Below are 25,641 nucleotides of genomic sequence, written 5' to 3'. Positions count from 1 at the left end.
TAAGCACAACCCCACCTGTGGACGTTGGGCCCTCATACCACCCTCATAGAGTCTGTTTCTGACAGTTTGAGCAGATACATTTATGGCCTGCTGGAGGTCATTTTGCAGTGCTCTGGCAGTGCTCCTCCTGCTCCTCCTTGCACAAAGGCGGAGGTAGCGGTCCTGCTGCTGGGTTGTTACCCTCCTATGGCCTCCTCCACATCTCCTGATGTACTGGCCTGTCTCCTGGTAGCGCCTCCATGCTCTGGACACTACGCTAACAGACACAGCAAACCTTCTTGCCACAGCTCGCATTGATGTGCCATTCTGGATGAGCTGCACTACCTGAGCCACTTGTGTGGGTTGTAGACTCCGTCTCATGCTACCACTAGATTGAAAGCACCGCCAGCATTCAAACGTGACCAAAACATCAGCCAGGAAGCATAGGAACTGAGAAGTGGTCCGTGGTTACGCTAACAGACACAGCAAGAAACATGAGGACTAACAATTTGCATGTTGCGTTTTTGTATTTTTGTTCAGTGTAATTAGCGCAGGTACTCCTCTTTCTAACGTCTGTTTTCCATTTAACAAGCGCTGTAACATGGACATATGGCAGTGTGGGAACCTTAACCCTATAAAGGTAGTGTAGTAATCTAACCCTTTTTTTAGTTTTTTGAAAATTATTTATTGCTGATATAAAAGATGCATTCCTTATGTTTGCCAAACAGTGCATTTTAACATTCAGAACGAGCGTCAGGGTTCTTTAATAAAACTCCCCCGGCCAGAACATACTGAAGGTAGTTGGCGTCCTATGAATGTTATAAATTAACTTGCCATGATGTGACTCTTTGTTTTTGCCTTCTCTTTAGAATTTAATGATGGCTAGATTTCGACATGGGTTACGATTTTCAGACAAAAATAAATGATATCATCTTGCTAAAGTATGTCTGTCTGTTTTCTTGGTTTTAGACTCAAAGGATGGAAACAAATCTTTTTACACAGTCCAAGAGGAGAAGATAGAGCAGGCAGAGAGATCTGTCCTTATCAGCTGCCCGGCCAAAACCAACGAGAAAAAGTTCCTCAGCTATTTATCCAGACATGGAGATATCAACAAATGTTTCTTTTATGAAAGCTACGTAAGTATTTCAGTTGTGCTAAGATGTGAGTCTACAAATAAACACTCAGAAATAAGTAAATAAAATAAAAAACATGCTGAAAATGTTGTGAAAGATAACTGACTGTGCTCATGTTTGGCCTTCCAGGGCACATATGCTGTGGTGGAGTTTTCCAACAAGGAGAGCCTCACATCACTCCACGAAGGGACGGCCATCCCCAGTATCAACCATGAAGCTACAGTGCCTTTCAAGTCCAGACTGCTTTCGCTCAGAAACGCTGGTCCTGTGGACATGTCCAATGGCCAGTCCGCCCCTCCGTGCCAACCACAGACCACCATACACATTAACGACCTCATACAGAGACTTTCCAAAGAAGCCAGTGTAGGTCGACATGACCTGGTTTCAAATACTAGCTAAACGACTGAAGTTGTCTGTCTGAATAAAGATTAGCATAGATACATACAGTACCAGTCAAAAGTTTCTACATTGTAGAATAAAAGTGAAGACATCAAAACTATGAAATAACACATATGGAATCATATAGTAACCAAAACAGTGGTACTACAAACAAATCAAAATATATTTTATATGGCCAGTCTTTAGTAGCCAGGCTTTTGCCTTGATGACAATGTAGAAAATAGTCCCAAAAAATTAAGAAAAACCCCTGAATGAGTAGGTGTCCACATTTTTGACTGGTACTGTATATCTCAGGGACAACGTATAGGTATTGTTAGCTTTTGTGCTAATTGTTTCCAAGATATTCAACTATATTATTGTTGGTTAACAAGGATCTCCAGATAACCCTTGCTTTAGGCTTAATATTGAACACACAAATAATAACACTGTTTTGGTGTTCTCTCTTTCTTTATCTCAGATAGACCAACAAATCTCCTCCCTTACAGAGATGTACCAGCTGACGGAAGAGAACGTCTGCCTGCGCTTCCTGGTCTGCTCTCTTCTAAAGGACATAGCTGCTGCATATTTCCCAGAATGCACCATTCGGCCCTTTGGCTCCTCCGTCAACGGCTTCGGGAAGCTGGGCTGTGACCTTGACATGTTTCTGGACCTGGACGGCATCAGTGGAAGGGATCTGAAAAGGGTGAGGATGAGGACTATGTAGAAACCACATCAGTCACGTTCAGTAGGGCACACCGTAGCAAAATGTCCATCAACGGGGGAAAAATATTTTATTTTTTATTTTTATTGGGCAAGTTTAGGCAGGAATCTACGAGAAAAACACCGGGTCTGTTTCCCAAAAGCTTTGTAGCGCTGAAATTTGATCATATAAGCAATGGAGGAAAGATTATGCTAGTGCTACACAGCTTCCGGGAATCTCTCCAAGTGATTATCCCTTACCTTTTTTGTCATGGTTCTTAGATGCCAATTTTGACCTCGGTTTGTTTTCATCTCATAAAACAGCTGTAGAAAGATTTGTCTCATGTTTTCTGCCTCACACCTTCTCCTTTTTAATTAGATTGCCTTTGTTTACATCTCTCGTTACAATAGCTCGTGTAAGATAGGACATCAAGAACCCTGTTAACCAGACCCTTACTGTTGTTGAGCTGTAGAACATTTGTTCAACGAGACGGGGGGGGGGGGGGACTTACTGTAGCTATTTTTTTTTTCTTTCATTGACATTATAGTGTGGGGGAAAAGCCCCATAAGAGGACAACTCAGGCCTTTATCAGTGCTTCTCTCTCGTGCGCTCCCTCTCACACACACACACACACACACACACACACACACACACACACACACACTGGGTAAACATTCCGCTAAGAAGGATCTTAGGGAAGTGAGATATGTGCACAATGCTACAAATCACCATTTCCTCACCTGTAGTCAAGGCTGTTCAGTAGAAACAGAAGACCCTTGTGCGTAAAGAGAGTTTGCAGCACTTGTCAACGCTCTGTCTTCTATGTGAATGTTGAGAGTCAATCTGGCTTGCAAATATTGACTTGGTTTTATTAGATTGAAATGATGCACTTTTCTCTATGTATGGTAGGGTTTAAAAGTGGGAACCGGGTTACCGAGATTTTCTGCCCAAACCCATTCTCATTTCCTGAGATAAATAAGGTTGAGAAACCGGTATTTTTTTTGTCTACGTCTGGCTTATCTAAGGCCTTCTCTGCTCTACTATCTGCATGATCAATCATCAACGCTCAGTGTGATTTACTTAAGTCTCTTTACTAAAGTCGCCATAAATGGAAAGGGCTGGGTGCGACAGCTTCTCCTACCTTGCCACCATGCCATCGCATCAGATCAGCACAGAAAAAAAGAATCCATTGAATATGTCACAACTGGTGAGATGATATGCAGAGAGAGGTCAATTTAGCCGAGATGCAAAAATGCTAAATATGCACGTGCGACGTAGCCTATCAACTCTGGCTTCATTCAAACATTAGACCAGTCATCACAACGCTAGCAGCCTACCATATTTACTCAACATAAAGTCCCCAGTAGCAGATGACATCCTGCAACTAGTGAGGTCTGGCCGCCTGACAACCGCTCGACCCTATCCCCTCCTTTCTTCTCCAGACCATCTCTGGTGACCTTCTCCCATTCCTCCCTTCTTTCATCAACTCATCCCTGACCACTGGCTGCGTCGCCTCTGACTTCAAAATGGCCCGAGTTGCTCATCTCTTCAATAAACCAACACTAGACCTGTATCCCTTTTCTTTCCAAAACAGTTGAGCGCGCTGTCTCTGATCAACTTTCTCAACCATCAGATCCTCCTCTCTACTCTCTCAGGGCTGGGTGTCTCAGGCTCTGCAAACTTGGATTGCATCTTATATGGCAGGCCACTCCTACCAGGTGATGTGGAGAGAATCTGTGTCTGCACCACGTACTCTCACTACTGGTGTCCCCCAGGGCTTTGTTCTAGGCCCTCACCCAGGGCTCAGTTCTAGGCCCTATACACCAAGTCACTCAGTCATATCCTCACATATTCTCTCCTATCATTGCTATGCGGATGACACTCAGCAACTTTTCTCCTTCCCCCCCCTTCTGACACCCAGGTGGTGACACGCATTTCTCCTTCCCCGGCAGATAGCTCAACTTGGATGTCGGCCCACCACCTCAAGCTAAACCTCGACAAGATGGAACTGCTCTTACTCTCGGGGAAGGTCTGCCCGCTCCAAGACCTCTCCATCACGGTTGACAACTCCACAGTATCGCCCTCCCAGAGTGCATAGAACCTTGGCGTGACCCTGGACAACACCCTGTTGTTTTCTGTAAACATCAAAGCAGTGACTCGCTCCTGCAGGTTCATGCTCTACAACATCCTTAGAGTACGACCCTACTCACACAGGAAGCGACCTAATCCAGGCACTTGTCCTCTCCCGTCTGGACTACTGCAACTCGCTGTTGGCTGGGCTCCCTGCTTTTGCCATCCAACCCCTACAACTTATCCAGAATGCAGCAGCACGCCTGGTTTTCAATCTTCCCAAGTTCTCTCATGTCACTCTGCGTCTCTGCACACTTCACTGGCTTCTAGTTGAAGCTCGCATCCACTACAAGACCATGGTGCTTACTTACGGAACCCTACCTTCAGGCTCAGCTCAGTCCAAGCGGTTCTTTGTCCTGGCACCCCAATGGTGGAACCAGCTTCCTCCTGAAGCGAGGACAACAGAGTCCCTGCCCATCTATCGAAAACGTCTGAAACCCTACTTCTTCAGACAGTATCTTAAATAATCCTCCTCACCTCGACCCCCCCCCCCACTTAACCAGCACTTGCATCCCTGACTTGACCCCCCCCGCTCTGACTGCTGACAGCTACATTATCGAGGGAAAAATGTTCTTTCTATGCGTTTGTCCCACCTAGCTATCTTAAGATGAATGCAGTAACTGTAAGTCACTCTGGATAAGAGCTCCTGCTTAATGACAAAATTGTACTTGCATGGCTTCTATAAATGTAATTGCTCACTATACGTGCAGGCTACACATGACCTCTGGACGCAGTTAAGGTAGACAATTCCCTGTGACAGTCTCCACAACAAGCGGGATATCATGAAGGCAAAACAGCCATCACCTTCCCAAACTCCCCTGATAGCCAGGTGCAAGGGGAGAGAGACTGGTCAACAAGCTGTCTGACATTTTTCAGTCAAAGTTAGGCTGAAGCGAATGTAATGTTTACATTAGTAATATTTTACCGGCTCGGCCAACTTAAAAAAAAATTTTTTTAAGGCTCTATCAATGAATTAGCGTGGTGACTTCGAGAGAACTGGTTAAATGGCAACAAATACAACAAGAAAATGTTAGAATCATGTATATATTTCTCCATTAACAGGGGTATAATCCAGATTTTTCTACCGCTGGCATTATATGCGTTTCAATAGAACGGGAATACCGGGATGCCTTGTAAGTTTTTTCAATTTTCTCGGGAAGGAAAATTGATAGATTCTCTGGTAAAATATTAAACCCTTATGTGTGGGCAGGCACACGCAATTGTTAGTGTCTATGTTGTCCATACATATTATTTTTTCAGCCTTGGGCCTGCAATCTTCACTCACAATACTGTAACCCTATGCATTTTAACACTATGTTTCTGTAGTGAGAAATGTTATGTCCCATCTGCCCAGCCAAAAGCAGGGCTCTCCTTGGAGTACCAGACAAAGAGGTCTGCGTCTGAGCGGGCGGGTACCCAGAGTATCCTGTCTGTGATCGGGGAGTGTGTAGACCAGTTTGGGCCTGGCTGTGTCGGGGTGCAGAAGATCCTCCAGGCTCGCTGTCCCCTAGTCCGATTCGCCCACCAACCGTCAGGGTTCCAGTGTGACCTCACGGCTAACAATAGGTAACACACACACACACACACACACACACATGGTCACAGATCAAACATGTTTTTTTTGTTTAATCAGTCTCAAACAGAATTTGGTTTACATCCATCATGGTTAATCATCAGTGTGATTAAATTAGAACAGCTTTTATGACGCTTAACTAGTGCCTTTTAAACAATTGTGAATCATGAAAGCACATTTCTGTCTGCCTAGATGTGATTTTGAATTGTTAATCTTTAAAGTTCCCTTTCACAGAACTATTAGTCACCCTTTTAAATGGCATTTTAGCTCTCATGCTTCATCGAAACTCTCTACCATGTTAGTTCCTCGTTGCCCTTAATCTACTGGCGTTGCACAAACGAGACAGAAACTTAAGTTATGTAGAAACGGCTCTGTATGCTGGTTCCAAGCTGGCTAGTCCAAAACTGGTTGGGCACCAGAGAGGGGGGAGGAAAAGAGGGAACATAAAAAAGAGGTGGCTTGTGTTTGTGCCCTGAAACTAGTCAGGCACCAATGAGGGAGGGGCACCAATGAGAGGGATAGGGCACCAATGAGAGGGAGGTGGAGGGAGAGGGCACTAATGAGGGAGGGGGAGAGAGAGAGGGCACCAATGAGGGGGGTGGGGGGAGAGAGAGACAGAGCGGGCACCAATGAGGGGAGGGGAGAGAGAGGGCACCAGGGAGGGGAGAGAGAGGGCACCAATGAGGGGAGGGGAGAGAGAGGGCACCAATGAGGGGAGGGGAGAGAGAGGGCACCAGGGAGGGGAGAGAGAGGGCACCAGGGAGGGGAGAGAGAGGGCACCAGGGAGGGGAGAGAGAGAGGGCACCAGGGAGGGGAGAGAGAGAGAGGGCACCAATGAGGGGCTGAAAGAGAGAGAGGGCACCAATGAGGGGCTGAAAGAGAGAGAGGGCACCAATGAGGGGAGGGGAGAGAGAGAGGCCACCAATGAGGGGAGGGGAGAGAGAGAGGCCACCAATGAGGGGAGGGGGAGAGAGAGAGAGCACCAATGAGGGGAGGGGAGAGAGAGAGAGAGGGCACCAATGAGGGGAGGGGAGAGAGAGAGAGAGGGGCACCAGTGAGGGGAGGGGAGAGAGAGAGAGAGGGCACCAATGAGGGGAGGGAGAGAGAGAGAGAGAGAGGGAGGGCACCAATGAGGGGAGGGGAGAGAGAGAGAGAGGGCACCAATGAGGGGAGGGGAGAGAGAGAGAGAGGGCACCAATGAGGTGAGGGGAGAGAGAGAGAGGTCACCAATGAGGGGAGGGGAGATAGAGAGAGGGCACCGGGGAGGGGAGAGAGAGAGAGAGGGCACCAATGAGGGGAGGGGAGAGAGGGGGGCACCAAAGAGGGGAGGGGAGAGAGAGAGAGAGGGCACCAATGAGGGGAGGGGAGAGAGAGAGAGGGCACCAATGAGGAGGGGAGAGAGAGAGAGAGGGCACCAATGAGGGGAGGGGAAAGAGAGAGAGAGGGCACCAATGAGGGGGTGGAGAGAGAGAGAGCGAGAGGGCACCAATGAGGGGAGGGGAGAGCGAGAGGGCACCAATGAGGGGAGGGGAGAGTGAGAGAGAGGGCACCAATGAGGGGAGGGGAGAGAGAGAGGGCACCAAAGAGGGGAGGGGAGAGAGAGAGGGGCACCAATGAGGGGAGGGGAGAGAGAGAGGGGCACCAATGAGGGGAGGGGAGAGAGAGAGAGAGAGGGCACCAATGAGGGGAGGGGAGAGAGAGAGAGAGAGGGCACCAATGAGGGGAGGGGAGAGAGAGAGGGCGCACCAATGAGGGGAGGGGAGAGAGAGAGAGAGAGAGGGCACCAATGAGGGGAGGGGAGAGAGAGAGAGGGCACCAATGAGGGGAGGGGAGAGAGAGAGAGGGCACCAATGAGGGGAGGGGAGAGAGAGAGAGAGAGAGAGAGGGCACCAATGAGGGGAGGGGAGAGAGAGAGAGAGAGAGAGAGGGCACCAATGAGGGGAGGGGAGAGAGAGAGAGAGGGGGCACCAATGAGGGGAGGGGAGGGAGAGAGAGGGCACCAGGGAGAGGGGGAGAGAGAGAGAGAGAGAGGGCACCAATGAGGGGAGGAAAGAGAGAGAGAGGGCACCAATGAGGGGCTGAAAGAGAGAGAGAGGGCACCAATGAGGGGAGGGGAGAGAGAGAGAGAGTGCACCAATGAGGGGAGGGGAGGGGAGAGAGGCCACCAATGAGGGGGGGAGAGAGAGAGAGAGGCCACCAATGAGGGGAGGGGAGAGAGAGAGAGAGAGGCCACCAATGAGGGGAGGGGAGAGAGAGAGAGGCCATCAATGAGGGGAGGAGAGAGAGAGAGAGGCTACCAATGAGGGGAGAGGAGAGAGGGCACCAATGAGGGGAGGGGAGAGAGAGAGAGAGAGAGAGAGAGAGAGAGAGAGGGCACCAATGAGGGGAGGGGAGAAAGAGAGAGAGGGCACCAATGAGGGGAGGGGAGAGAGAGAGAGGGCCCCAATGAGGGAAGGGGAGAGAGAGAGAGAGGGCACCAATGAGGGGAGGAAAGAGAGAGAGAGGGCACCAATGAGGGGAGGGGAGGGAGAGAGAGGGCACCAGGGAGGGGGGAGAGAGCGAGAGAGAGGGCACCAATGAGGGGAAAAAGAGAGAGGGCACCAATGAGGGGCTGAAAGAGAGAGAGAGGGCACCAATGAGGGGAGGGAGAGAGAGAGAGGGCACCAATGAGGGGAGGGGAGAGAGAGGGGCACCAATGAGGGGAGGGGAGGGGAGAGAGGCCACCAATGAGGGGAGGGAGAGAGAGAGAGAGAGGCCACCAATGAGGGGAGGGGAGAGAGAGAGAGAGAGAGAGGCCACCAATGAGGGGAGGGGAGAGGGAGAGAGGCCATCAATGAGGGGAGGAGAGAGAGAGGCCACCAATGAGGGGAGGGGAGAGAGGGCACCAATGAGGGGAGGGGAGAGAGAGAGAGGGCACCAATGAGGGGAGGGGAGAGAGAGAGGGCACCAATGAGCGGAGAGGGGAGGGGAGAGAGAGAGAGGGCACCAATGAGGGGAGGGGCGAGAGAGAGAGGGCACCAATGAGGGGAGGGGAGAGAGAGAGAGGGCACCAATGAGGGGAGGGGAGAGAGAGAGAGGGCACCAATGAGGGGAGGAAAGCGAGAGAGAGGGCACCAATGAGGGGAGGGGAGAGAGGGAGAGAGAGAGAGAGGGCACCAATGAGGGGAGGGGAGAGAGAGAGAGAGGGCACCAATGAGGGGAGGGGAGAGAGAGAGAGAGAGCACCAGGGAGGAGAGAGAGAGAGAGAGAGAGAGAGAGGGCACCAATGAGGGGCTGAAGGAGAGAGAGAGGGCACCAATGAGGGGAGGGGAGAGAGAGCGAGAGGGCACCAATGAGGGGAGGGGGAGAGAGAGGGCACCAATGAGGGGAGGGGGGAGGGGAGAGAGGGCACCAATGAGGGGAGGGGAGGGGAGAGAGGCCACCAATGAGGGGAGGGGAGAGAGAGAGAGGCCACCAATGAGGGGAGGGGAGAGAGAGAGAGGCCACCAATGAGGGGAGGGGAGAGAGAGAGAGAGGCCACCAATGAGGGGAGAGAGAGAGGCCACCAATGAGGGGAGAGAGAGAGAGGCCACCAATGAGGGGAGAGAGAGAGAGGCCACCAATGAGGGGAGGTGGAGAGAGAGAGAGAGGCCACCAATGAGGGGAGGGAGAGAGAGAGAGAGGCCACCAATGAGGGGAGGGAGAGAGAGAGAGAGCCACCAATGAGGGGAGGGGAGAGGGAGAGAGAGAGAGAGAGGCCACCAATGAGGGGAGGGGAGAGAGAGAGAGAGAGAGGCCACCAATGAGGGGAGGGGAGAGAGAGAGAGAGGCCACCAATGAGGGGAGGAGAGAGAGAGAGAGAGAGAGAGAGACCACCAATGAGGGGGAGAGAGAGAGAGAGGCCACCAATGAGGGGGAGAGAGAGAGAGAGAGGCCACCAATGAGGGGAGGGGAGAGAGAGAGAGGCCACCAATGAGGGGAGGGAGAGAGAGAGGCCACCAATGAGGGGAGGGGGAGAGAGAGGGGCCACCAATGAGGGGAGAGAGAGGCCACCAATGAGGGGAGGGGAGAGAGAAGCCACCAATGAGGGGAGAGAGAGAGAGAGGGCACCAATGAGGGGAGGGGAGAGAGAGAGAGGGGCACCAATGAGGGGAGGGATAGAGAGAGAGAGAGGGCACCAATGAGGTGAGGGGAGAGAGGGCACCAATGAGGTGAGGGGAGAGAGGGCACCAATGAGGGGAGGGGAGAGAGAGGGCACCAATGAGGTGAGGGGAGAGAGAGAGAGAGGGCACCAATGAGGTGAGGGGAGAGAGAGAAAGAGGCCACCAATTAGGGGAGGGGAGAGAGAGAGAGAGGGCACCAATGAGGGGAGGAAAGAGAGAGGGCACCAATGAGGGGAGGGGAGAGAGAGAGAGGGCACCAATGAGGGGAGGAAAGAGAGAGAGAGGGCACCAATGAGGGGAGGGGAGAGAGAGAGAGGCCACCAATGAGGGGAGGGAGAGAGAGAGAGGCCACCAATGAGGGGAGGGAGAGAGAGAGTGGCCACCAATGAGGGGAGGGAGATAGAGAGAGGCCACCAATGAGGGAGGGAGAGAGAGAGGCCACCAATGAGGGGAGGGGAGAGAGAGAGAGGCCACCAATGAGGGGAGGGGAGAGAGAGAGGCCACCAATGAGGGGAGGGGAGAGAGAGTGGCCACCAATGAGGGGAGGGGAGAGAGAGAGGCCACCAATGAGGGGAGGGGAGAGAGAGGGGCACCAATGAGGGGAGGCGAGAGAGAGAGAGAGAGAGGGCACCAATGAGGGGAGGGGAGAGAGAGAGAGAGAACCAATGAGGGGAGTGGAGAGAGAGAGAGAGGGCACCAATGAGGGGAGGGAGAGAGAGAGAGGGGCCAATGAGGGGAGGGGAGAGAGAGAGAGAGAGGGCACCAATGAGGGGAGGGAGAGAGAGAGAGAGAGGGCACCAATGAGGGGAGGGGAGAGAGAGAGAGAGCGAGGGCACCAATGAGGGGAGGGGAGGGGAGAGAGGGCACCAATGAGGGGAGGGGAGAGAGAGAGAGAGAGGGCACCAATGAGGGGAGAGAGAGAGAGAGGCCACCAATGAGGGGAGGGGAGAGAGAGAGAGAGGCCACCAATGAGGGGAGGGGAGAGAGAGAGAGAGGCCACCAATGAGGTGAGGGGAGAGAGAGAGGGCACCAGTGAGGGGAGGGGAGAGAGAGAGAGGGCACCAGTGAGGGGAGGGGAGAGAGAGAGAGGGCACCAATGAGGGGAGGGGAGAGAGAGAGAGAGAGAGGGCACCAATGAGGGGAGGTGAGAGAGAGAGAGGGCACCAGTGAGGGGAGGGGAGAGAGAGAGAGGGCACCAATGAGGGGAGGAAAGAGAGAGAGGGCACCAATGAGGGGCTGAAAGAGAGAGAGAGGGCACCAATGAGGGGAGGGGAGAGAGAGAGAGAGGGCACCATGAGGGGAGAGAGAGGGCACCAATGAGGGGAGGGGAGGGGAGAGAGATGGCACCAATGAGGGGAGGGGAGGGGAGAGAGATGGCACCAATGAGGGGAGGGGGAGAGAGAGAGGCCACCAATGAGGGGAGGGGAGAGAGAGGCCACCAATGAGGGGAGGGGAGAGAGAGGCCACCAATGAGGGGAGGGTAGAGAGAGGCCACCAATGAGGGGAGGGGAGAGAGAGGCCACCAATGAGGGGAGGGGAGAGAGAGGCCACCAATGAGGGGAGGGGAGAGAGAGGCCACCAATGAGGGGAGGGGAGAGAGAGGCCACCAATGAGGGGAGGGGAGAGAGAGGCCACCAATGAGGGGAGGGGAGAGAGAGGCCACCAATGAGGGGAGGGGAGAGAGGCCACCAATGAGGGGAGGGGAGAGAGAGAGGCCACCAATGAGGGGAGGGGAGAGAGAGAGAGAGGCCACCAATGAGGGGAGGGGAGAGAGTGAGAGAGAGGCCACCAATGAGGGGAGGGGAGAGAGAGAGAGAGGCCACCAATGAGGGGAGGGGAGAGAGAGAGAGAGGCCAGCAATGAGGGAGGGGAGAGAGAGAGGCCACCAATGAGGGGAGGGGAGAGAGAGAGGCCACCAATGAGGGGAGGGGAGAGCGAGAGAGGCCACCAATGAGGGGAGAGGGAGAGAGAGAGGCCACCAATGAGGGGAGGGGAGAGAGAGAGAGAGAGAGAGAGGGCACCAATGAGGGGAGGGGAGAGAGAGCGAGAGAGAGAGAGGGCACCAATGAGGGGAGGGGAGAGAGGCCACCAATGAGGGGAGGGGAGAGAGAGAGGGGCCACCAATGAGGGGAGAGAGAGAGGCCACCAATGAGGGGAGGGGAGAGAGAAGCCACCAATGAGGGGAGAGAGAGAGAGAGGGCACCAATGAGGGGAGGGATAGAGAGAGAGAGAGGGCACCAATGAGGTGAGGGGAGAGAGGGCACCAATGAGGGGAGGGGAGAGAGAGAGAGGGCACCAATGAGGTGAGGGGAGAGAGAGAGAGAGGGCACCAATGAGGTGAGGGGAGAGAGAGAGAGAGGCCACCAATTAGGGGAGGGGAGAGAGAGAGAGAGAGGGCACCAATGAGGGGAGGAAAGAGAGAGGGCACCAATGAGGGGAGGGGAGAGAGAGAGAGGGCACCAATGAGGGGAGGAAAGAGCGAGAGAGGGCACCAATGAGGGGAGGGGAGAGAGAGAGAGGCCACCAATGAGGGGAGGGGAGAGAGAGAGGCCACCAATGAGGGGAGGGGAGAGAGAGAGAGGGGGCACCAATGAGGGGAGGGGAGAGAGAGAGGGGCACCAATGAGGGGAGGGGAGAGAGAGAGAGGGCACCAATGAGGGGAGGAAAGAGAGAGAGAGAGGGCACCAATGAGGGGAGGGGAGAGAGAGAGAGGCCACCAATGAGGGGAGGGGAGAGAGAGAGAGGCCACCAATGAGGGGAGGGGAGAGAGAGAGTGGCCACCAATGAGGGGAGGGGAGAGAGAGAGAGGCCACCAATGAGGGGAGGGGAGAGAGAGAGAGGCCACCAATGAGGGGAGGCGAGAGAGAGAGAGAGAGAGGGCACCAATGAGGGGAGGGGAGAGAGAGAGAGAGGGCACCAATGAGGGGAGTGGAGAGAGAGAGAGAGGGCACCAATGAGGGGAGGGGAGAGAGAGAGAGAGGGCACCAATGAGGGGAGGGGAGAGAGAGAGAGGGCACCAATGAGGGAGGGGAGAGAGAGAGAGGGGCACCAATGAGGGGAGGGGAGAGAGAGAGAGAGAGGGCACCAATGAGGGGAGGGAGAGAGAGAGAGAGAGGGCACCAATGAGGGGAGGAGAGAGAGAGAGAGAGAGGGCACCAATGAGGGGGGGAGAGAGAGAGAGAACCAATGAGGGGAGTGGAGAGAGAGAGAGGGGCACCAATGAGGGGAGGGAGAGAGAGAGAGAGGGGCACCAATGAGGGGAGGGAGAGAGAGAGAGAGGGCACCAATGAGGGGAGGGGAGAGAGAGAGAGAGAGAGAGGGCACCAATGAGGGGAGGGAGAGAGAGAGAGAGAGGGCACCAATGAGGGGAGGGGAGAGAGAGAGAGAGCGAGGGCACCAATGAGGGGAGGGGAGGGGAGAGAGGGCACCAATGAGGGGAGGGAGAGAGAGAGAGAGGGGCACCAATGAGGGGAGAGAGAGAGAGGCCACCAATGAGGGTAGGGGAGAGAGAGAGAGGCCACCAATGAGGGGAGGGGAGAGAGAGAGAGAGGCCACCAATGAGGGGAGGGAGAGAGAGAGAGGGCACCAGTGAGGGGAGGGGAGAGAGAGAGGGGGCACCAATGAGGGGAGGGGAGAGAGAGAGAGAGGGCACCAATGAGGGGAGGTGAGAGAGAGAGAGGGCACCAGTGAGGGGAGGAGAGAGAGAGAGAGGGCACCAATGAGGGGAGGAAAGAGAGAGAGGGCACCAATGAGGGGCTGAAAGAGAGAGAGAGGGCACCAATGAGGGGAGGGGAGAGAGAGAGAGGGCACCATGAGGGGAGAGAGAGGGCACCAATGAGGGGAGGGGAGGGGAGAGAGAGGGCACCAATGAGGGGAGGGGAGGGGAGAGAGATGGCACCAATGAGGGGAGGGGAGGGGAGAGAGATGGCACCAATGAGGGAGGGGGAGAGAGAGAGGCCACCAATGAGGGGAGGGGAGAGAGAGGCCACCAATGAGGGGAGGGGAGAGAGAGGCCACCAATGAGGGGAGGGTAGAGAGAGGCCACCAATGAGGGGAGGGGAGAGAGAGGCCACCAATGAGGGGAGGGGAGAGAGAGGCCACCAATGAGGGGAGGGGAGAGAGAGGCCACCAATGAGGGGAGGGAGAGAGAGGCCACCAATGAGGGGAGGGGAGAGAGAGGCCACCAATGAGGGGAGGGGAGAGAGAGGCCACCAATGAGGGGAGGGGAGAGAGAGGCCACCAATGAGGGGAGGGGAGAGGGCCACCAATGAGGGGAGGGAGAGAGAGAGGCCACCAATGAGGGGAGGGAGAGAGAGAGAGGCCACCAATGAGGGGAGGGGAGAGAGTGAGAGAGAGGCCACCAATGAGGGGAGGGGAGAGAGAGAGAGAGGCCACCAATGAGGGGAGGGAGAGAGAGAGAGAGGCCAGCAATGAGGGGAGGGGAGAGAGAGAGAGGCCACCAATGAGGGGAGGGGAGAGAGAGAGAGGCCACCAATGAGGGGAGGGGAGAGCGAGAGAGGCCACCAATGAGGGGAGAGGGAGAGAGAGAGGCCACCAATGAGGGGAGGGGAGAGAGAGAGAGAGAGAGAGGGCACCAATGAGGGGAGGGGAGAGAGAGAGAGGGCACCAATGAGGGGAGGGGAGAGGGAGAGAGAGGGCACCAATGAGGGGAGGAGAGAGAGAGAGAGGGCACCAATGAGTGGAGGGGAGAGAGGCCACCAATGAGGGGAGGGGAGAGAGAGAGGGGCCACCAATGAGGGGAGAGAGAGAGGCCACCAATGAGGGGAGGGGAGAGAGAAGCCACCAATGAGGGGAGAGAGAGAGAGGGCACCAATGAGGGGAGGGATAGAGAGAGAGAGAGGGCACCAATGAGGTGAGGGGAGAGAGGGCACCAATGAGGGGAGGGAGAGAGAGAGAGGGCACCAATGAGGTGAGGGGAGAGAGAGAGAGAGGGCACCAATGAGGTGAGGGGAGAGAGAGAGAGGCCACCAATTAGGGAGGGGAGAGAGAGAGAGGGCACCAATGAGGGGAGGAAAGAGAGGGGCACCAATGAGGGGAGGGGAGAGAGAGAGAGGGCACCAATGAGGGGAGGAAAGAGCGAGAGAGGGCACCAATGAGGGGAGGGGAGAGAGAGAGAGGCCACCAATGAGGGGAGGGGAGAGAGAGAGGCCACCAAAGAGGGGAGGGGAGAGAGAGAGAGTGGGCACCAATGAGGGGAGGGGAGAGAGAGGAGGGCACCAATGAGGGGGGGGAGAGAGAGAGAGAGGGCACCAATGAGGGGAGGGGAGAGAGAGAGAGGGCACCAATGAGGGGAGGGGAGAGAGAGAGAGTGGGCACCAATTAGGGGAGGTGAGAGAGTGAGAGAGGGCACCAGTGAGGGGAGGGGAGAGAGAGAGGGCACCAATGAGGGGAGGAAAGAGAGAGGGCACCAATGAGGGGCTGAAAGAGAGAGAGAGGGCACCAATGAGGGGAGGGGAGAGAGAGAGAGAGGGCACCATGAGGGGAGAGAGAGGGCACCAATGAGGGGAGGGGAGGGTAGAGAGATGGCACCAATGAGGGGAGGGGAGGGGAGAGAGATGGCACCAATGAGGGGAGGGGAGAGAGAGAGGCCACCAATGAGGGGAGGGGAGAGAGAGAGGCCACCAATGAGGGGAGGGGAGAGAGAGGCCACCAATGAGGGGAGGGGAGAGAGAGGCCACCAATGAGGGGAGGGTAGAGAGAGGCCACCAATGAGGGGAGGGGAGAGAGAGGCCACCAATGAGGGGAGGGTAGAGAGAGGGCACCAATGAGGGGAGGGGAGAGAGAGAGAGAGAGAGAGGGCACCAATGAGGGGAGGGGAGAGGGAGAGAGAGGGCACCAATGAGGGGAGGGGAGAGAGAGAGAGAGAGAGGGCACCAATGAGGGGAGGGGAGAGAGAGAGGCCACCAATGAGGGGAGGGGAGAGAGAGAGGGGCCACCAATGAGGGGAGAGAGAGAGGCCACCAATGAGGGGAGGGGAGAGAGAAGCCACCAATGAGGGGAGGGGAGAGCGAGAGAGAGAGAGGGCACCAATGAGGGGAGGGATAGAGAGAGAGAGAGGGCACCAATGAGGTGAGGGGAGAGAGGGCACCAATGAGGGGAGGGGAGAGAGAGAGAGGGCACCAATGAGGTGAGGGGAGAGAGAGAGAGAGGGCACCAATGAGGTGAGGGGAGAGAGAGAGAGAGGCCACCAATTAGGGGAGGGGAGAGAGAGAGAGAGAGAGAGAGAGAGAGGGCACCAATGAGGGGAGGAAAGAGAGAGGGCACCAATGAGGGGAGGGGAGAGAGAGAGAGGGCACCAATGAGGGGAGGAAAGAGCGAGAGAGGGCACCAATGAGGGGAGGGGAGAGAGAGAGAGGCCACCAATGAGGGGAGGGGAGAGAGAGAGAGGCCACCAATGAGGGGAGGGGAGAGAGAGAGAGGCCACCAATGAGGGGAGGGGAGAGAGGCCACCAATGAGGGGAGGGGAGAGAGAGAGGCCACCAATGAGGGGAGGGGAGAGAGAGAGGGCCACCAATGAGGGGAGGAGAGAGAGAGTGGCCACCAATGAGGGGATGGGAGAGAGAGAGAGCCACCAATGAGGGGAGGGGAGTGAGCGAGGGCACCAATGAGGGGAGGGGAGAGAGAGAGAGAGGGCACCAATGAGGGGGGGGAGAGAGAGAGAGAGAGAGGGCACCAATGAGGGGAGGGGAGAGGGAGAGAGAGGGCACCAATGAGGGGAGGGGAGAGAGAGAGAGAGAGAGGGCACCAATGAGGGGAGGGGAGAGAGAGAGAGGGCACCAATGAGGGGAGGGGAGAGAGAGAGAGAGAGAGGGCACCAATGAGGGGAGGGAGAGAGAGAGAGAGGGCACCAATGAGGGGAGGGGAGAGAGAGGGGCACCAATGAGGGGAGGGGAGGGAGAGAGGGCACCAATGAGGGGAGGGGAGAGAGAGAGAGGGCACCAATGAGGGGAGGGAGAGAGAGAGAGGGCACCAATGAGGGGAGGGGAGAGAGAGAGAGAGGGCACCAATGAGGGGAGGGGAGAGAGAGAGAGGGCACCAATGAGGGGAGGGAGAGAGAGAGAGGGCACCAATGAGGGGAGGGGAGAGAGAGGGGCACCAATGAGGGGGGGAGAGAGAGAGAGGGCACCAATGAGGGGAGGGGAGAGAGTGAGGGCACCAATGAGGGGAGAGGGAGAGAGAGAGGCCACCAATGAGGGGAGGGGAGAGAGAGAGAGAGAGAGAGGGGCACCAATGAGGGGGGGAGAGAGAGCGAGAGAGAGGGAGGGCACCAATGAGGGGAGGGGAGAGGGAGAGAGAGGGCACCAATGAGGGGAGAGAGAGAGAGGGCACCAATGAGGGGAGGGGAGAGAGAGAGGCCACCAATGAGGGGAGGGGAGAGAGAGAGGGGCCACCAATGAGGGGAGAGAGAGAGGCCACCAATGAGGGGAGGGGAGAGAGAAGCCACCAATGAGGGGAGGGTAGAGAGAGGCCACCAATGAGGGGAGGGGAGAGAGAGGCCACCAATGAGGGGAGGGTAGAGAGAGGGCACCAATGAGGGGAGGGGAGAGAGAGAGAGAGAGAGGGCACCAATGAGGGAGGGGAGAGGGAGAGAGAGGGCACCAATGAGGGGAGGGGAGAGAGAGAGAGAGAGAGGGCACCAATGAGGGGAGGGGAGAGAGAGAGAGAGAGAGGGCACCAATGAGGGGAGGGGAGAGAGAGAGGCCACCAATGAGGGGAGGGGAGAGAGAGAGGGGCCACCAATGAGGGGAGAGAGAGAGGCCACCAATGAGGGGAGGGGAGAGAGAAGCCACCAATGAGGGGAGAGAGAGAGAGAGGGCACCAATGAGGGGAGGGGAGAGCGAGAGAGAGAGAGGGCACCAATGAGGGGAGGGGAGAGAGAAGCCACCAATGAGGGGAGAGAGAGAGAGAGGGCACCAATGAGGTGAGGGGAGAGAGGGCACCAATGAGGGGAGGGGAGAGAGAGAGAGGGCACCAATGAGGTGAGGGGAGAGAGAGAGAGAGGGCACCAATGAGGTGAGGGGAGAGAGAGAGAGAGGCCACCAATTAGGGGAGGGGAGAGAGAGAGAGAGAGAGAGAGAGAGAGGGGCACCAATGAGGGGAGGAAAGAGAGAGGGCACCAATGAGGGGAGGGGAGAGAGAGAGAGGGCACCAATGAGGGGAGGAAAGAGCGAGAGAGGGCACCAATGAGGGGAGGGGAGAGAGAGAGAGGCCACCAATGAGGGGAGAGAGAGAGAGGCCACCAATGAGGGGAGGGGAGAGAGAGAGGCCACCAATGAGGGGAGGGGAGAGAGAGAGAGGCCACCAATGAGGGGAGGGGAGAGAGAGTGGCCACCAATGAGGGGGGGGAGAGAGAGAGAGGCCACCAATGAGGGGAGGGGAGAGAGAGAGGGCACCAATGAGGGGAGGGGAGAGAGAGAGAGAGGCACCAATGAGGGGAGGGGAGAGAGAGAGAGAGAGAGGGCACCAATGAGGGGAGGGGAGAGGGAGAGAAAGGGCACCAATGAGGGGGGGAGAGAGAGAGAGAGGGCACCAATGAGGGGAGGGGAGAGAGAGAGAGGGCACCAATGAGGGGAGGGGAGAGAGAGAGAGAGAGAGGGCACCAATGAGGGGAGGGAGAGAGAGAGAGAGGGCACCAGGGAGGGGAGAGAGAGGGCACCAATGAGGGGAGGGAGGGGAGAGAGGGCACCAATGAGGGGAGGGGAGAGAGAGAGAGGGCACCAATGAGGGGGGGAGAGAGAGAGGGCACCAATGAGGGGAGGGGAGAGAGAGAGAGAGGGCACCAATGAGGGGAGGGGAGAGAGAGAGAGGGCACCAATGAGGGGAGGGGAGAGAGAGAGGGCACCAATGAGGGGAGGGGAGAGAGAGAGAGGGCACCAATGAGGGGAGGGGAGAGAGTGAGGGCACCAATGAGGGGAGGGGAGAGAGAGAGAGAGGGGGCACCAATGAGGGGAGGGGAGAGAGAGAGAGAGAGAGGGGGGCACCGGGGAGGGGAGAGAGAGAGAGAGAGAGGGGGCACCAATGAGGGGAGGGAGAGAGAGAGAGGGCACCAATGAGGGGAGGGGAGAGAGAGGGCACCAATGAGGGGAGGGGAGAGAGAGAGAGGGCACCAATGAGGGGAGGGGAGAGAGAGAGAGAGAGAGGGCACCAATGAGGGGAGGGGAGAGAGAGAGAGAGAGAGGGCACCAATGAGGGGAGGGGAGAGGGAGAGAGAGGGCACCAATGAGGGGAGGGGAGAGAGAGAGAGAGGGCACCAATGAGGGGAGGGGAGAGAGAGAGAGGGCACCAATGAGGGGAGGGAGAGAGAGAGAGAGAGAGGGCACCAATGAGGGGAGGGAGAGAGAGAGAGGGCACCAATGAGGGGAGGGGAGAGAGAGGGCACCAATGAGGGGAGGGGAGGGGAGAGAGGGCACCAATGAGGGGAGGGGAGAGAGAGAGAGGGCACCAATGAGGGGAGGGGAGAGAGAGAGAGGGCACCAATGAGGGGAGGGGAGAGAGAGAGAGAAGGCACCAATGAGGGGAGGGGAGAGAGAGAGCGGGCACCAATGAGGGGAGGGGAGAGAGAGGGCACCAATGAGGGGAGGGGAGAGAGAGAGAGGGCACCAATGAGGGGAGGGGAGAGAGTGAGGGCACCAATGAGGGGATGGGAGAGAGAGAGAGAGGGGGCACCAATGAGGGGAGGGGAGAGAGAGAGAGAGAGGGGGGCACCGGGGGAGGGGAGAGAGAGAGAGAGAGGGGGGGCACCAATGAGGGGAGGGGAGAGAGAGAGGGCACCAATGAGGGAGGGGGAGAGAGAGAGAGGGGGCACCAATGAGGGGAGAGAGAGAGAGAGGGGCACCAATGAGGGGAGGGAGAGAGAGAGGGCACCAATGAGGGGAGGGGAGAGAGAGAGGGCACCAATGAGGGGAGGGGAGAGAGAGAGGGGGCACCAATGAGGGGAGGGGAGAGAGAGAGAGAGAGAGAGGGGGGCACCAATGAGGGGAGGGGAGAGAGCGAGGGGGGGCACCAATGAGGGGAGGGGAGAGAGAGCGAGAGGGCACCAATGAGGGGAGGGGAGAGAGAGAGAGGGGGCACCAATGAGGGGAGGGGAGAGAGAGAGAGGGCACCAATGAGGGGAGGGGAGAGAGAGAGAGAGGGCACCAATGAGGGGAGGGGAGAGAGAGAGAGAGAGAGAGGGCACCAATGAGGGGAGGGGAGAGAGAGAGAGTGGGCACCAATTAGGGGAGGTGAGAGAGAGAGAGAGAGGGCACCAGTGAGGGGAGGGGAGAGAGAGAGAGGGCACCAATGAGGGGAGGAAAGAGAGAGAGGGCACCAATGAGGGGCTGAAAGAGAGAGAGAGGGCACCAATGAGGGGAGGGGAGGGTAGAGAGATGGCACCAATGAGGGGAGGGGAGGGGAGAGAGATGGCACCAATGAGGGGAGGGGAGAGAGAGAGGCCACCAATGAGGGGAGGGGAGAGAGAGGCCACCAATGAGGGGAGGGGAGAGAGAGGCCACCAATGAGGGGAGGGTAGAGAGAGGCCACCAATGAGGGGAGGGGAGAGAGAGGCCACCAATGAGGGGAGGGAGAGAGAGGCCACCAATGAGGGGAGGGGAGAGAGAGGCCACCAATGAGGGGAGGGGAGAGAGAGGCCACCAATGAGGGGAGGGGAGAGAGAGGCCACCAATGAGGGGAGGGGAGAGAGAGGCCACCAATGAGGGGAGGGGAGAGAGAGGCCACCAATGAGGGGAGGGAGAGAGAGGCCACCAATGAGGGGAGGGAGAGAGGCCACCAATGAGGGGAGGGGAGAGAGAGAGGCCACCAATGAGGGGAGGGGAGAGAGAGAGGCCACCAATGAGGGGAGGGGGGAGAGAGAGAGAGGCCACCAATGAGGGGAGGGGAGAGAGAGAGAGAGGCCACCAATGAGGAGAGAGTGAGAGAGAGGCCACCAATGAGGGGAGGGAGAGAGAGAGAGGCCACCAATGAGGGGAGGGGAGAGAGAGAGAGAGGCCACCAATGAGGGGAGGGGAGAGAGAGAGAGGCCACCAATGAGGGGAGAGGGAGAGAGAGAGGCCACCAATGAGGGGAGAGAGAGAGAGAGGGCACCAATGAGTGGAGTGGAGGGGAGAGAGAGAGAGAGAGAGAGGGCACCAATGAGGGGAGGGGAGAGAGAGAGAGGGGGAACCAATGAGGGGAGGGGGAGAGAGAGAGAGAGGGGCACCAATGAGGGGAGAGAGAGAGAGTGGGCACCAATGAGGGGAGGGGAGAGAGAGAGAGAGAGAGAGGGCACCAATGGGGAGGGGGGGAGAGAGAGAGAGAGAGAGGGCACCAATGAGGGGAGGGGAGAGGGAGAGAGAGGGCACCAATGAGGGGAGGGGAGAGAGAGAGAGAGGCCACCAATGAGGGGAGGGGAGAGAGAGAGGCCACCAATGAGGGGAGGGGAGAGAGAGAGGGGCCACCAATGAGGGGAGAGAGAGGCCACCAATGAGGGGAGGGGAGAGAGAAGCCACCAATGAGGGGAGAGAGAGAGAGAGGGCACCAATGAGGGGAGGGGAGAGCGAGAGAGAGAGGGCACCAATGAGGGGAGGGATAGAGAGAGAGAGAGGGCACCAATGAGGTGAGGGGAGAGAGGGCACCAATGAGGGGAGGGGAGAGAGAGAGAGGGCACCAATGAGGTGAGGGGAGAGAGAGAGAGAGGGCACCAATGAGGTGAGGGGAGAGAGAGAGAGAGGCCACCAATTAGGGGAGGGGAGAGAGAGAGAGAGGGCACCAATGAGGGGAGGAAAGAGAGAGGGCACCAATGAGGGGAGGGGAGAGAGAGAGAGAGAGGGCACCAATGAGGGGAGGAAAGAGAGAGAGAGGGCACCAATGAGGGGAGGGGAGAGAGAGAGAGGCCACCAATGAGGGGAGGGGAGAGAGAGAGAGGCCACCAATGAGGGGAGGGGAGAGAGGCCACCAATGAGGGGAGGGGAGAGAGAGAGAGGCCACCAATGAGGGGAGGGAGAGAGAGAGAGGCCACCAATGAGGGGAGGAGAGAGAGAGTGGCCACCAATGAGGGGAGGGGAGAGAGAGAGAGGCCACCAATGAGGGGAGGGGAGAGAGAGAGGGCACCAATGAGGGGAGGGGAGAGAGAGAGAGAGGGCACCAATGAGGGGAGGGGAGAGAGAGAGAGAGAGAGAGGGCACCAATGAGGGGAGGGAGAGGGAGAGAGAGGGCACCAATGAGGGGAGGGGAGAGAGAGAGAGAGAGGGCACCAATGAGGGGAGGGGAGAGAGAGAGGGGGCACCAATGAGGGGAGGGGAGAGAGAGAGAGGGCACCAATGAGGGGAGGGGAGAGAGAGAGAGAGAGGGCACCAATGAGGGGAGGGGAGAGAGAGAGAGAGGGCACCAATGAGGGGAGGGGAGGGGAGAGAGGGCACCAATGAGGGGGGGAGAGAGAGAGAGGGCACCAATGAGGGAGGGGAGAGAGAGAGAGAGGGCACCAATGAGGGGAGGGGAGAGAGAGAGAGAGAGGGCACCAATGAGGGGAGGGGAGAGAGAGAGAGAGGGCACCAATGAGGGGAGGGGAGAGAGAGAGGGCACCAATGAGGGGGGGAGAGAGAGAGAGGGCACCAATGAGGGGAGGGGAGAGAGTGAGGGCACCAATGAGGGGATGGGAGAGAGAGAGAGAGAGAGAGGGGGGCACCAATGAGGGGAGGGGAGAGAGAGAGAGAGAGAGAGAGAGAGGGGGCACCGGGGAGGGGAGAGAGAGAGAGAGAGGGGGGGCACCAATGAGGGGAGGGGAGAGAGAGGGCACCAATGAGGGGAGGGGAGAGAGAGAGAGGGCACCAATGAGGGGGGGAGAGAGAGAGAGGGGGCACCAATGAGGGGAGAGAGAGAGAGAGAGGGCACCAATGAGGGGAGGGGGAGAGAGAGAGGGCACCAATGAGGGGAGGGGAGAGAGAGAGAGAGGGCACCAATGAGGGAGGGGAGAGAGAGAGAGGGGGCACCAATGAGGGGAGGGGAGAGAGAGAGAGAGAGAGAGAGGGGGCACCAATGAGGGGAGGGGAGAGAGAGAGGGGGGGCACCAATGAGGGGAGGGGAGAGAGAGCGAGAGGGCACCAATGAGGGGAGGGGAGAGAGAGAGAGGGGGCACCAATGAGGGGAGGGGAGAGAGAGAGAGGGCACCAATGAGGGGGGGGAGAGAGAGAGAGAGGGCACCAATGAGGGGAAGGGAGAGAGAGAGCGAGGGCACCAATGAGGGGAGGGGAGAGAGAGAGAGGGGCACCAATTAGGGGAGTGGAGAGAGAGGGAGAGAGAGAGGGCACCAATGAGGGGAGGGGAGAGAGGGCACCAATGAGGGGAGGGGAGAGAGGGCACCAATGAGGGGAGGGGAGAGAGAGAGAGAGAGAGAGGGGGCACCAATGAGGGGAGGGGAGAGAGAGAGAGAGAGGGGGCACCAATGAGGGGAGGGGAGAGAGAGAGAGAGGGGGGGGGGCACCAATGAGGGGAGGGGAGAGAGAGAGAGAGAGGGCACCAATGAGGGGAGGGAGAGAGAGAGAGGGGGCACCAATGAGGGGAGGGGAGAGAGAGAGGGGGGCACCAATGAGGGGAGGGGAGAGAGAGGGCACCAATGAGGGGAGGGGAGAGAGAGAGAGAGAGGGCACCAATGAGGGGAGGGGAGAGAGAGAGAGAGAGAGAGAGAGAGAGAGAGAGAGAGAGGGCACCAATGAGGGGAGGGGAGAGAGAGAGAGTGGGCACCAATTAGGGGAGTGGAGAGAGAGGGAGAGAGAGAGGGCACCAATGAGGGGAGGGGAGAGAGGGCACCATTGAGGGGAGGGGAGAGTGGGCACCAATGAGGGGAGGGGAGAGTGGGCACCAATGAGGGGAGGGGAGAGTGGGCACCAATGAGGCGAGGGAGAGTGGGCACCAATGATGGGAGGGGAGAGAGGGCACCAATGAGGGGAGGGGAGAGAGGGCACCAATGAGGGGAGGGGAGAGTGGGCACCAATGAGGGGAGGGGAGAGTGGGCACCAATGAGGGGAGGGGAGAGTGGGCACCAATGAGGGGAGGGGAGAGTGGGCACCAATGATGGGAGGGGAGAGAGGGCACCAATGAGGGGAGGGGAGAGAGGGCACCAATGAGGGGAGGGGAGAGGGGGCACCAATGAGGGGAGGTGAGAGAGGGCACCAATGAGGGGAGGGGAGAGGAGAGGAGAGAGGGCACCAATGAGGGGAGGGGAGAGAGAGAGATGGGCGAAGTGAGACTGCTTGTTGTTTCACTTCTTCTCTTGGTCTGACGGATACTGTGGTTAGCCTGAGAGGTAAGCTACCACATACACATCTAATGTTCAGAAACAAACCCACCCATGCCTCAGTTTATTAGGAAATAGAGTAGAGTAGAGCGCGTTTCTCAATGATTATGTTAATTCATAGAAGGGTATGGTTATGCACGGTTTGTCATACGGAACCTTTCAAAATAGAGGGATGTTTTGATACTAAGTGAGAATTGTAAAGTTCAGCTAAATGCTGCCCTCTGGAGGATATTGTGCCACTGTCTTTCATATTCTCTTCTCTCCAACTTCTGTAACCTTCATGGTTTCTCACATCAGATTGAGAAGTTTTGTACAGAGACTATCATATCAAACAAATATATATCAGATCGAAAATAGCATGTTATACCTGTTATACATTTTAATATTAGGATTGGTGATAGAAAGTAATTTAAGAAAGATCAATTTAAAGGCGCAGACAGGGTTAAGTGTGTCATTTAATGAGACTACTGTAGTCTTAACTGTCATTCTGTGTGTCCACAGGGTAGCGATGAAGAGCTCGGAGCTTCTGTACCTGTATGGGGGGCTGGACCGGCGGGTGCGTTGCCTGGTGTTCAGTGTCCGGTGCTGGGCTCGGGCCCACAGTATCACCAGCAGCATACCTGGAGCCTGGATCTCAAACTTCTCTCTCACTGTCATGGTCCTATTCTTCCTCCAGAGGAGAACTATTCCTATCCTGCCCACCCTGGACCACCTCAAGGAACTAGCAGGTATCTTACAATGGAGCACTGTGGACAATTTAACAATCAATACTATCGGTATCTCACCTCCAAAAGAGCTAGAAAATAGTGGTCTGTAGTTCTGCATTGTTACACTTCCTAGTTGTATTCAGAAAGGTGGAAATTGACATTCAGCGGGTAGCAATGGACCACTGAGCGAGTGGCAATTGGGTTATTAAATTATTATTTATTTAATGTCAAGCAATTGATTGTTGAGCCTCGTTGTCAACAAATATCTGTGTTGGTGTAGTGCAGTGATGCTCATACTCCTGCTTCCCTTGTCACCTTGGCTATCAGATAATTGCATTCCTCCCTCCCTCCATCCACCTTAGCCTAGACAGACACTATCCCATGCAGCATCACATAGTGCTTATAAAGGCCCCATCACTCTGGCAGGGGCCAAGACCCTCCCAGCATTGGGCATCTATTTAATCACGCACAGCTAATTCATACACACCACCAGCCTCTCCTCTGACCCTCAGCTGACATGGTCAAGAAGATTGGTCCCAAGGCTCTGATGGAGAGCCAAGCTTGATCAGAAATCTCTATTTTCCTCTTCTTTTTTTTTGGTTTTCCCTC

General features: G+C 56.7%; 1 protein-coding gene across 1 annotated transcript in view; it reads left to right on the top strand.

Moving 5' to 3' along the window:
• Positions 1–25,641, top strand: part of mtpap (mitochondrial poly(A) polymerase) — a 43,270-nt gene that overhangs the window by 5,601 nt on the left and 12,028 nt on the right. Inside the window, exons 2-6 of the mRNA XM_064949076.1 lie at positions 949–1,115; positions 1,242–1,475; positions 1,969–2,193; positions 5,675–5,886; positions 24,827–25,053. Coding sequence (XP_064805148.1) covers positions 949–1,115; positions 1,242–1,475; positions 1,969–2,193; positions 5,675–5,886; positions 24,827–25,053 — 1,065 coding nt within the window. The remainder of the gene's footprint in view (positions 1–948; positions 1,116–1,241; positions 1,476–1,968; positions 2,194–5,674; positions 5,887–24,826; positions 25,054–25,641) is intronic.

Source organism: Oncorhynchus masou, chromosome 30 (genome assembly GCF_036934945.1).
Source record: "Oncorhynchus masou masou isolate Uvic2021 chromosome 30, UVic_Omas_1.1, whole genome shotgun sequence".
Classification (NCBI taxonomy): Eukaryota; Metazoa; Chordata; class Actinopteri; order Salmoniformes; family Salmonidae; genus Oncorhynchus; species Oncorhynchus masou.
Note: the sequence above shows the minus strand (reverse complement) of the source record. Positions and strands in the feature narration are given on the sequence as shown.